The 12,168-nt window shown below is 39.0% G+C and overlaps 1 protein-coding gene across 8 annotated transcripts in view; it reads right to left on the bottom strand.

The window, feature by feature from the left end:
• Window positions 1–12,168, bottom strand: part of KDM4C (lysine demethylase 4C) — a 419,898-nt gene that overhangs the window by 292,575 nt on the left and 115,155 nt on the right. For all 8 annotated transcript variants that reach the window (XR_004053916.1, XR_004053917.1, XM_030919239.1 and 5 more), the window contains exon 6: window positions 2,945–2,994. Coding sequence is in view for 6 of the 8 variants with exons in the window: in XM_030919239.1 (XP_030775099.1) it covers window positions 2,945–2,994 (50 nt within the window). In the remaining 2 variants the exon portion in view is untranslated. The remainder of the gene's footprint in view (window positions 1–2,944; window positions 2,995–12,168) is intronic.

Here is a 12,168-nt window from a genome sequence, read left to right as displayed (position 1 = left end):
ATAAGGCAACAAAATCAAAATATTTGTTCCAAGTAAATATAAGGATCTAAAAGAATTGACTCACTTCCACTATACTATTCTTTGAAATAAGTTTCCTCCTAATCATTCACACTTTCAAAACTGGCTGCACAAAGTCCTAAATCACATATTTTGGCCAAGCAACCAAAATTTTCAAAGTAAATCCTTTTCAGTTTTTTTTAAATAATAGCATTTTATTCCCAATAAAGGACAAATGAAATACTACTTTCCACAAAAATCTGCAGACTTTCTCAATTTACCTTAATCTATATTTTGCTTAACGTAATATAACAGCAATATTACCTTTTTTCTAAAACAGGTGAGATTTAGACATTTTAAAAACTGAAAATCTTCCAAACTGTCATTCATGATTTAACGTTATACCTCTCTTCTCCTCCATATTTGCAATCCAATTGCATCAAACCAAAAATTAGAAAGAACGCAATGGCATTACAGATGAATATAACAAGTATAAAAATTGTAACAATTCACTTGAGATTTTTTATTACATTTCTGTCTACATAATATTGGGGAAAACCTGTATAAATGAGAAAGCAGCTGAAGGGCAAAATCAAACTCCTGGCTTTATTAGATGCAGGCCTAATGTCTTTCAGATAAAATATTTGTAGGTGCCACAGTCAATCAAGATTTCAATAGAAACCAAAGATGAAAGCATTCACGCATAAAAGGCAAGTGTGATAATTATGATGCACAGACAAGATAATGGAAAATACCTGAGCCTACTTTTCATTTTATGTATCAAGTGTTGCTACGAGCTAGACATTCTATAATACTCCATCATTCACACTGCATTATTTTATCATTTTAATTATTTAGCAGAATTCAATTAATTTGGCTGGCATCTGGTCAGCAGATACAAATCCTTCACTATCTTGTAGGGTCTTTTCCCTGCTTTATTTCCAAAAATATTGCTGCAAAACAGTTTTGAATAAACAGCCAACTGATTTCAAGTTCTTGTTCATCCTTCAAGTTCATTAACATCTTACTGATTAAACAAACAGTAACCATTTTCTGGAATGTCATTTTCAGACAGTTTACTTCAAAGCGTTAGAAGTTTGTATCAGAAATTTTAGTCTGTGACTCAATATTGTAAGGTTTACATCAGCTTCATTTTAAAAGTTCTCTGGAAGGAAGATTAATAGAAAATGGTGGAATAATTTTACTACAGAAGAAGATACTTGAGTATATAGTGTTAACACATAGTTCACTGCCTATGTAGTTAAGGGTTATGGTAATCATCTTATAATCTATTATCCAAAATCTATTCATGAAAACAGTCCCTAACAAAGTTCAAGATTACATCAATCTTTATTATTACTATAATGTATTACATTTTTAAAAAGACGCTTTATAGTTATTAGCCTGACAAAATTATAATAATGCTTCTTAAAATGCAATACTATAACTGTTCCTTCTAATACTCTTCTGTAATTTAGGGGAAAGTAACCTTTAGGTGCCATTAACAGTTTCTGTTAAAAACTGTCAAGTCAAGGAATGAGGTTTCACAGTGTCTCCATTTCATTATTAATTGAAAGCACATTTAAGGCAGGAACAAAATTCTTTTCCTAATAGAAGGCAAATCTAACACACCAATGAAACTTAGACCTGCACTGGACTAAAAGAGCACTGTCGCTGAGGACTCAATCCTGGATAAAGGCAGAAGGCCTTGCTCCTCAGATGTCATTCAAATGGAACTCCACTTTTCCCTGGAAATAATTCACTACCAGCCTACGTCTTCCTTCGGGAAGAGTGGCTAGCAAAACAGAAGATAAGGGTGGCGGGGGTGAATGTGACTCTGCTTCCCATACATAAGCAGATGAGGGAAAGGCTGCCTGGCGTATCTTTAAAAACAAGGAGGAAGGAGGAAGGTGGCTGCTTGCACTGGCATTGTCTGCACACACAAAAGCAGGCACAGGACCATCAACAGAGGTCCAGAAAAGTTCTTTAGTCTGGCCCTTATGAAGAAGCAGCAGGCCATGAAAAATAAAAATTCAGCCTGCAGTAAAGTAAATTTAATTTTGCCAGTCCAAGAAGGCCCAAAATCTCATGTGTATTGCTACTCGGAGCCATTCACCTTCATACTTCCATAAGGGCACACTCCCAGTCCCAGTGGGCCACGGAAAAAGTGGGTGTCGGCAGTGACATAACCCTTGGGGGAAACAGCAGATCAAAAGAAAAAGTAGTCATGGCCGGGCGCGGTGGCTCAAGCCTGTAATCCCAGCACTTTGGGAGGCCAAGACGGGCGGATCACGAGGTCAGGAGATGGAGACCATCCTGGCTAACACGGTGAAACCCCACCTCTACTAAAAAAAATACAAAAAAACTAGCCGGGCGAGGTGGCGGGCGCCTGTAGTCCCAGCTACTTGGGAGGCTGAGACAGGAGAATGGCGTAAACCCGGGAGGCGGAGCTTGCAGTGAGCTGAGATCCGGCCACTGCACTCCAGCCTGGGCAACAGAGTGAGACTCCGTCTCAAACAAACAAACAAACAAAAAAAAAGTAGTCATGAAACAACCGTACCCCAAGATGCAGCAACAATACTGTCTGGAAGAATGTAACTTAATTTTTTAAAAAAGTACTGGCACAATGATGTCGAATACATTACATTAAAAATCATTTTTTTAGAAACAACCAAAACAGATTAAGGGCAATCACTTGATGAAATACTAAACAGTCAACCAAAATAACCATGATGATTATGCAATAGGGAAAAAATAATATTCACAAACTAACGTGAAAAAATTTTAAATTGTTCAATTAAAAAAAACATGTAGAAGTCAATAACTTGAATAGAATAAAACCAACAGAGTAGCGGTCTATATTGTAAAAAGTACCCCAAAAACAAAGAACCTACAAAACACAGAAACATATAAAACACAGAAAACAAATAAAGAAAGCAAGTTTTACCTTGAGCTAGTCTTTCAAGTCGTTTTCCATGCTCTGGAGGTATAGCATACCTAAAATTTTAAACATAAATAAAAATTTTAGGTTTATCATTTTTCAGCTAGTAGCCTAAGGATATCTATTCCTAAATAATGTCACATAAAAGAAATTCAACACCAAACTCCACTTAGATGAACTGAGTAGAGATCAGAAAGCCAATCACAGAGTCATATCCCTTAGACAATGAACAGAAGAAAAATATGCTTACAAATTACCAATTTCAATGTCACAACTCATCGTGCCAACCACATTTTACAAATTAGGGAACAAAGGCCCAAGGCAGGTAAACCGCTCAGCAACAAGATAGCTAGTCACAACCTAGAGACCCTCTGCCAGCTCTCACAGCACTCCAGCACTCTAGGGTTGCTCTTGGTTGTATGTTTTTTGCCTTGTGGTTGGTCGATTTTGGCTTTTGTTTTTAAGAAAATCTGGGTTGCTCTCTTTTTAAATTTTAAAATATTTTTATTGACAAGCAGAGCAGAACACAAAATTATTACACCAACACTTATATTTCCACCAAATCTTACTAAGAACACTGTAATTTTCAAACAGACTTTAAGCAAAAGATTATCAGCCTTAAAAAAAAGTTTTTATTCATTTCATAATTACGTGACTTTAAAAATCTTGATTATAATAAAAAGTTTTCACCCTTAAAGAACAGAAATACTCATTTCTAGTTCCATAGTTATTTTTACTATGGCCTTGCTAAGAAATTTTAAAACAACAATCCCATAATATCCTATATAAATACTAAATTGTATAGGCATTTTAATGAGAAAATTTATGGATATTAACAATAAATCTGAATAATCATTCCATGTTTTACATATAAACTATACTTTGGAAGACCTCTATTTGCTGTAGTTACTAGCTCAATATATATTTAGTACAAGTTATTTCTTACTAAAGTAACTTAACTAATTGTACTTAACACCACACTTGGTTTCATTTAATGCTACTGATAACATATGCAAAACTTAATTGGATCCGATGTAACTAGGCAATTCACTAAAAGAAAATTCAATCATATATCCTGTTGCTTAAGGCACTGCTAATGAAATTATTCCAACTGAAATGGGAAGATAAAATTTTAGCATAACTAAATGACTATCACCCAATGTATATTTTCGCCACTTCTTACCAGTTCTTAATTCCTCCCTTACATCACAAATATACCCAGAAAAGGGGTGTGGGTGTAGGTGTGGGGGTGGGGGTGTATCCATTCCAAACAAGAGAGTCAACCTTCCTCAACTCATCACACACATACACACACACACACACACACACATACACACACACACACACACACACACATACATGTAATATGAATATGCCTGCCAACAAAAGGTAGGATATGAAGGCATTTATATATGCAGATTCATTTTTCTGAAAAATTGGTAAGGTTAAAGCTCCTCAATCTAAAGTTCAACCATCTGCTCACAGAAAATGTAGCTACCCTCATCTGCAGAAAGGAGGAAAAAGTAAGGCAAGATAGCTCTACCCCTACTCTGATGCTCAGTTTACTCCTAGGATCCGAATCATACCAATTCAATCTCCTCATTCCTCTCCTCCTAGCTGGGCTTACTGGCCTATTATTTTCTACAAGTATTTCTCAGGTGCAGTTATTCCTACCTTAGCCAAATGATCTAATTAGTTCTACTTTTTTTCTTTTAGATGGAAGACAGTGTCTCAATTTCTTTTCATAATCTATAAAGATCAAGTTCATTTTAAAATCATAACTATTAATAAAATTCTTACGGTTAACCAACTATTGCTATAGTTTAATAGCTTCAGAAATAATTGAAGGATGAAAACTTGCTTCCAATCACAGCCCCGTACACAGGAAGACATGTAATATTTCCCAAGTAGAACTAAATCCTCACAATGAAAGCCATACTGTGGTAATATCCAGCGAAGCACAACTGGACAAAAATGCCTTCAAGGAGAGTTCACTCTCCTTCCCTGCCTTAGTCATTAACTTGCTCAAAGTGAACCTACTCATCTCCATGCTTATCCCTGTGAAATATTTTACATGCTTCTCTCTTCTGTTATCAATGCTATGCTTTGTTACACAGTATTTAAATAATAACATAGCTATGTAATGTTTCATATACAAATAACTTTAAAAGTTCCCTGAATGAGCCCAATACCCTGCCCGAGGGTCTGACAAAGGACAGTCTGAAGATAAGTACTAATGCTAATAAAACTGGAATGTAATCATCAGATTTTTGTTTTTAATGTTTCCACATAATAAAGGAACTAGGAAAGACTAATTTTAAATTTTTAGAAATTCAACCAAGAGCCAAATCATTGTTCTTGCCATGAACAATAAAATCAGAGCACTACCCTACTCAGCAGTCAAGAAGCAACATGCCTCCATGTACCATCTTGACAACCCCAAAATCTTGCTCAAAAGATACTACTATTCTTTAATCAATTATCTCACTCTGTCAATAAAGCCCAAGGAGATCAAAGAACAACTCTGTTCTCTACATACAAGTCACAGGGCTGGAAGGGCCCTTAAAAATAATCTTGTTTAGCACTTTCTAAGCCTTTTTTCTGTTTCCATACCATTACACAGGCAGAATCACGAACACCTCTAATTACCAGCAATAATTGGCACCTGGGAGAATGAAGGACCGCAGAAACACACATCCCTCAGGGATGCAGTACCCAGCGTACTCTGAAAAAAGCTCCCTAGGTGATTCTGACAGGGCACTACATTATGATGAATGAATGAAAGAATGGGGTGATTTCTAATTACCATATCTAAGAAGCTTTGCTTGGTCCTGACTCCCCATAACCTTCTGATGTCAGATGATGGATTTGTGTATGCCATGCTTTTTTATGTTTTTCCTTCAGGGTTTTTTTTTTCCAGTAATACCACAATGAATGGCCCAAGTCAGAATTCTAAACAAAAGCTTCACATAGCACTTTCAAACCTGTAGTCAATGTGTGTAGGCTGACAGACAGCCCTTGCCTGTAAGAAAGTGGGCACCTGGCTTCAGGGCACTCAGTCACATTGCATTTGAGCACCAAACTCACTGTCTTCTCTGCAACAGCACCCCTGCTAACCCTACACCCCGGCACTACCTTGATGGGCAACTGCAGCAATGTGAAGCCAAACACAACTCTAATCTGTTTCAAAGCATGCCATGAGAAGAGAGAGAAAGAAAGGAAAGACAACAAAACAGCAAAGTGCATATGTTTTCATGTGTTTTCCAGCAACCAGCTTCCTCTGGTAGAGGGGAACCCACATTCGACAAGAACTGGAAAGCAACATCTAAGAGACATTGCACAAGCCACTTCACAACTGTCAGACCTCGTCTACCTCACAGAGCAACGTGGAACGGATCGCTTGAGTTCTGTTCCACGTTGAATCGGTTGAAATCGGCTGAATCATATTTAGGAGCTCATTATTAAATGACGGCTAAATCACTTCTTGGCCTCTTGGCTAAGATCAAGTGTAAATGATGGCTACAAGGCAATGAGGTGAGCCTGACTTGCTGCCCCCTACATCCAATAAACTTGAGAAAATGTTCAAAAAATATCAGTTCAAACAATCCTAACATCAAGGGTCAGACAGGCACATAAAAGGCTGATTACAATTTGAAAGATCCCAGGAAAGCACAGTACCTTTTTGCAAACCATCGAATATCCAAAACAACCCTCCAGCAGCCTGACGATCAGGCCTATATTCTCTTTCTCTACTGCACCATCACAGCCCTGAGCAAATGCAGGATACTCAAATCACCGGGTGGTTGAGTCATTCAGGTTACTGTCCCAAAATTTTCCTTTATGATAGATGTGCTGCTAGTAAGAATCACTTTAAAACAAACTAATTCAATTCAGGAGATAGTTGCTGAGCACCTGACACATCTAAAGCATTGCAGTTCAAAGAACTCAAGACATTTTCCACGTAAGTAGCGGGGGTAGAGATACATACAGATATCGCTAAGACCTATCAGAGTGAAACCTAGATTGTGGCACGTGGACCTCAGCAACATCAAGTGACCAGGCACACGTACTATCATGTGGCAGTTAGTGTGAATAAGAGGAGGGTAAAAGAGAAGGGAAGACCTCCGATTTCTCAAAACACCCAAAGTTATCGCCACTAGGGATGAACTCTTATGGCTCAACTCTGAGACACTTCTCTTACATCTGAAATAAGTATCATTATCTATTTACATTTCTAAGATTACTTCATAGTTCTTTCTACCAGGCACCAGGACAAAATTAGTCTTCCTGTCCTAAAGAGGAATAAGATACAGCAAAACACCCACTCCTCTTTCCAAGCTCAGCTCAAGACCCCCCCAAGAGAACTCCCACTCCCTCTCTTGCTGTATCAACAATCCCACATGTAGGCACTCAGAATACATGTGTATTTCAACCTTCCTGCCTCCCTGCTATCCTATCTCAGCTCCCTAAGAGGAAGAGTCTGTGGCTTTCTCCCGGAATACAGCACCAGAAGAACAGATATTCTGTGTTTGCTGACTTGTACCACTCTCAAATGATAAACCATATTCCTGCTCCTCCAAGATGGAAGTCCTGGAGAAGAGGAAGGAAAGGGAAGATGAAAAAATCATGAAAGTAGAAAATGGGAAGGAAGACTATGTTAAGCAAACCTCATTTCCTGACTGTAGGGTCAACCTGGCCTGCTCAGGACCAACTGCTGTCATCCTCAACTTCCAGATCCAATCAAACGTCTACTTCAATCAAACTCCCAAGACTTAAGTGTCTCCCAGGACCGTCCCCCCGCCCCAGCTTTTTTTTTTTTTTTTTAATGTAGAGATGAGGGTTTCACTACGTTGCCCAAGCTGGTCTCACAAACACCTGGACTCAAGTGATCCTCCCATCTCTGCCTCCCAAAGTGCTGAGATTACAGGCCATCATGAGCCATGAGCCACTGTGCCAGTTTACATTTTCATTTTAGCATGGTGTCCCCAGGCTTCATCCGTGCCTTCTCTTCATTCCTCCTGGGACTTACCCAGAGCCACGCTGCCTACAAAGTCCACAGGCTGTGATAGATAAGATATGCTCAAGATAGACTGGGCAGGCTTGGGGCTCTGAAATTTCACATAAACCACTTTCCCAGAAAAATGTCATCTAATTCCTTTCTAAAATGAAAAATGAGTAATAAAGTTAAACAGCAACATGTTCGTACTTTATTAAAATATGCTAGTAGTCTTTACCTAAACAAGTTTTGAAAATCAGTATAAGTCACTGTCAGACAATAGCTCAAACAGAATGCCCTGAATGAGAGCAAATGATAGGAGGGAAAAAGTCCTTATAAAAACCCAGGGCTTTTAAGAAGTTCTAAATCCTGCTGCTCTGATAACATCCAAGTGTTTATTAATTTCTGTTTAACATACTACTATGGACATAGCTCATTTTATTGCACTTTGTTGTGCTTTAAAGATGCTGCATTTTTACAAACTGAAGGTCTATGGCAAAACAGTGCTAAGCAAGCCTATCTGTGGCATTCTTCCAACAGCACGTGCTCGCTTTGAATCTGTGTGTCACATTTTGGTAATTCTCACATTTCAATCTTTTTCATTATGATATCTGTCATGATGATCTGTCACCAGTGATCTTTGATGTTGCTACTGTGATTGTTAGGAGGCACCACAAACCATGCCCACATAAGTGGGTGAACATAATAAATGTGTGTGTTCTGACTGCTCCGTTGGCTAGCTGATCCTGTCTCTCTCTGTCTCTCTCCTCGGGCTGCGCTATTCCCTGAGACACAACAATACTGCAATTAAGCCCCTAATAACCTTCCAATAGCTTCTAAGTGTTCAAAAAAAAGAAGAGCTACATGCCTCGCACTTCAAATCAAAAGCTAGAAATGATTTAGCTTAGTAAGGAGGGCATTTTGAAAGCTCAGATAAGCTGAAATTAGGAATGCAAAGAAAAAGTTATTGAAGATAATTAAAAGTGCTACAACAGCAAACACAAGAATGATAAGAAAACAAAAAACACTCCTGATATGGAGAATGTTTGTATGGTCTAGACAGATCAAACCAGCAACATTTTCTTAAACCAAATCCTAATCCAGAGCAAGGCCCTAACTCTCTTCAATTCTATGAAGACTGAGAGAGGTGAAGAAGCTGCAGAATAAAACTGGCCTTTAGCAACATGAGGTTTAAGGAAAGCCACTGTATCCATAAGAGAGAAGTACAAGGTGAAACAGCAAGTCCTGCTGATGTATTAATAGAAGTTGCTGCAAATTATGCAAATCTAGCTAAGATCATTCATGAAGGTGGCTACATTAAACAACAGATTTTCAATGTGGAGGAAACCTCCTTATACATACCAGAAGACAATGCCATCTAGAACTTACATAGATAGAGGAGTCAATGCCTGGCTTCAAAGCTTCAAAGGGACGGGTACGGTGGCTCACGCCTGTAATTCCAACACTTTGGGAGGCCGAGGCGGGTGGATAACCTGAGTTCAGGAGTTCAAGACCAGCCTGGCTAACATGGTGAAAATCCGTCTCTACTAAAAATACAAAAATTAGCCAGGCGTGGTGGTGCATGCCTGTAATCTCAGCTACTCGGGAGTTTGGGTGGGAGAATCACTTGAACCTAGGAGGTGGAGTGGTGCACGCCAGCAATCCCAACTACTCAGGAGGCTGAGGCAGGACAATCGCTTGAACCCGGGAGGCAGAGGCTGCAATGAGATGAGATTCCACCATTGCACCCCAGCCTGGGCCACAAGAGTGAAACTCTGTCTCCAAAAAAAAAAAAAAAGTTTCGAAGGACAGGCAGAACTCTCTTGTTAAAGGCGAATGCGGCTGGTGACTTTAAATTACATCCAATGTTCATTTACCATTCTAAAAATCACAGGACCCTTAAGAATTATACTAAATCTACTTTGCCTGTGCTGTATTCAGGAGACCCATCTCACATGCAAAGACCCACACAGGCTCAAAACAAAGGGATGGAGGAATATTTACCAAGCAAATGGAAAGCAAAAGAAAAGCTAAGGATTGCAATCCTAGTCTCTGATAAGACAGACTTTAAACCAACAAAGATCAAAAAAGACGAAGAAGACATTACATAATGGTAAAGGGATCACTGCAACAAGAAGAGCTCACTAACCTAAATACATATGCATCCAATACAGGAGCACCCAGATTCATAAAGCAAGTTCTTAGAGACCTACAAAGGGACTTAGACTCCTACACAATAATAGGGGGAGACTTTCACACCCCACTGTTAATATTAGACAGATAAATGAGACAGAAAATTAACAAGGATATTCAGGACTCAAACTCAGCTCTAGACCAAGCGGACCTAACAGACATCAACATAACTATCCACCCCAAATCAACACCTCTTTATTTCTCATCTTCTCTGCCAGTAACAAGTCCTATCCACTCTACAATCTCATAACCTTGTATCTATCTCCCAGCAGTATCACCCCAATTTCAACCTTTATCAGCCTTCAGCTAGACTATTGTCACTATTACAGTTTAAAAACCTTCATGCCTCACTGCCTGGCTTTCAAGACCCCCCCAGTTTAACTCCAGCCTTCTTAAATACGAACATTCTACTCCCTATAGGCTGGACTAAGAATTATTCTATCACTCACATAGGTATCTACCTCACTCCTCCCCTCAAAACACCCCTCTCCATGTTTCAATTCACAACCTCTCAAACCCCACCCAGATTCCACCACCTAGAAGCCTTCTTTGACCATTATAAATCTCAGCCATCTCATCCCTTTTCTTCCTCCCAGAGCCCTTCAATTGTATATTACGTAGTATTATATACTACTTCCCAAAGCAAGATGCTGCTCAATGTGCATACATCATTTTTGTCTTGATAGGTCTTGAGTTCTATGAGGTAGAAAAAGCCTACCACCACCCAGACATTTTCACATAAACTATCCATTTTTGTCTACCTTGTATAGTGCCTGCTCCACAGCCAGGCCCTAAATTATGGGCTACAGTTGCTCAATTATGTAGCTAATTCCAAATTCTTTGAGGATAAGAATGTACTTTGCACTTTTTTTGTATACTTTGAAAACCATCAAATAAAATGCCTACCATTATACATCCTCAAGTACCTACTGGTTTGTTAAAATTAATAATTATGCTTTGGGACAGTACGGTTTTTCTTGATATATTCTGCATATTGCTAAAGTACTGTTAACACTAAAAAACTGAATCACTAATGAACTACGAACACACTAATTAGATATTTACAGGATTATGTTGCATTTAAAACTGAAGTCTTTTATAAATTTGTTTTAAGATTTATTTTGAAGGCCAAGGAAAGCAAAATTCCTCTAAACATATCTTGGGGTGATTTACTCAAAAATTAAACATAAACTGATATAGCCCTGTAGTTGTGATACAAACACTATCTTGAACTGAATGACATTAGGCCAACATTTCACAATAATAGTAGGTAAATCTATACTTTTGAAAATCTACTTTCTCTAGTTCAAGTTTTCTCTAGGAACTGTCCTCTTTGTACTTCTTTCAAAATAATGCTCCGTCCACTTACTTGTTCGCGAGTACTTCTCAAAGACTAACTCCTATTTCTCAGATCACTCCCTCAAAACTCCCTATTGTCTTTCGGGAGCCCTAGGCTGTGTGTTTAGGACAAATGGTTTCTGTTATCCCACTGCCCAGACATCTGTCACAGGGCTGTTACAGGCAGCTGCCACAGGTCCGTCTGTTGCTCTCACCAACACAGGCTGCAGCACCTACAGACGGCCCAGCTTCCACTCACGTTGTGACATCCAGGACCACAGGGGAGAATTCCTTCCAGGCCCATGTCATGCTCCTAAAACAGGCCTGTCCTATGCTCCCTGCACCTAACTAAGGCTGTGTGAAGTAGTCATTTCCTCCCTTATTTATGTTTCTGCTTATTGTTGCTGTTTTGCTCACAGTCATCCCCCCTGTGAATAAGAAAGCCCAGTCCCTCAAGGACAATTTTTTAATGGATAACAACCTCAAAAAGATCCCCCTGGCCCCACTCCTGGCATAAGCCTGTGCGCCTGACTTGCCCTCTACCTTCACTAAAGTGTTCAAAAACACAGTGAAAAAGAAGAACTGACCAATAAATATGATTACAGCTCATCACAACCATCATTTATTGAGCACTGATAACACACCAGAGCTTATGCTAAGATGCTGTAATACAAGTTCTACTACTACCTCCATTTAACTAATG

The sequence above is a fragment of the Rhinopithecus roxellana genome, chromosome 16, assembly GCF_007565055.1.
Source record: "Rhinopithecus roxellana isolate Shanxi Qingling chromosome 16, ASM756505v1, whole genome shotgun sequence".
Taxonomy (NCBI): domain Eukaryota; kingdom Metazoa; phylum Chordata; class Mammalia; order Primates; family Cercopithecidae; genus Rhinopithecus; species Rhinopithecus roxellana.
This window is presented reverse-complemented; position numbering and strand designations above follow the sequence as displayed.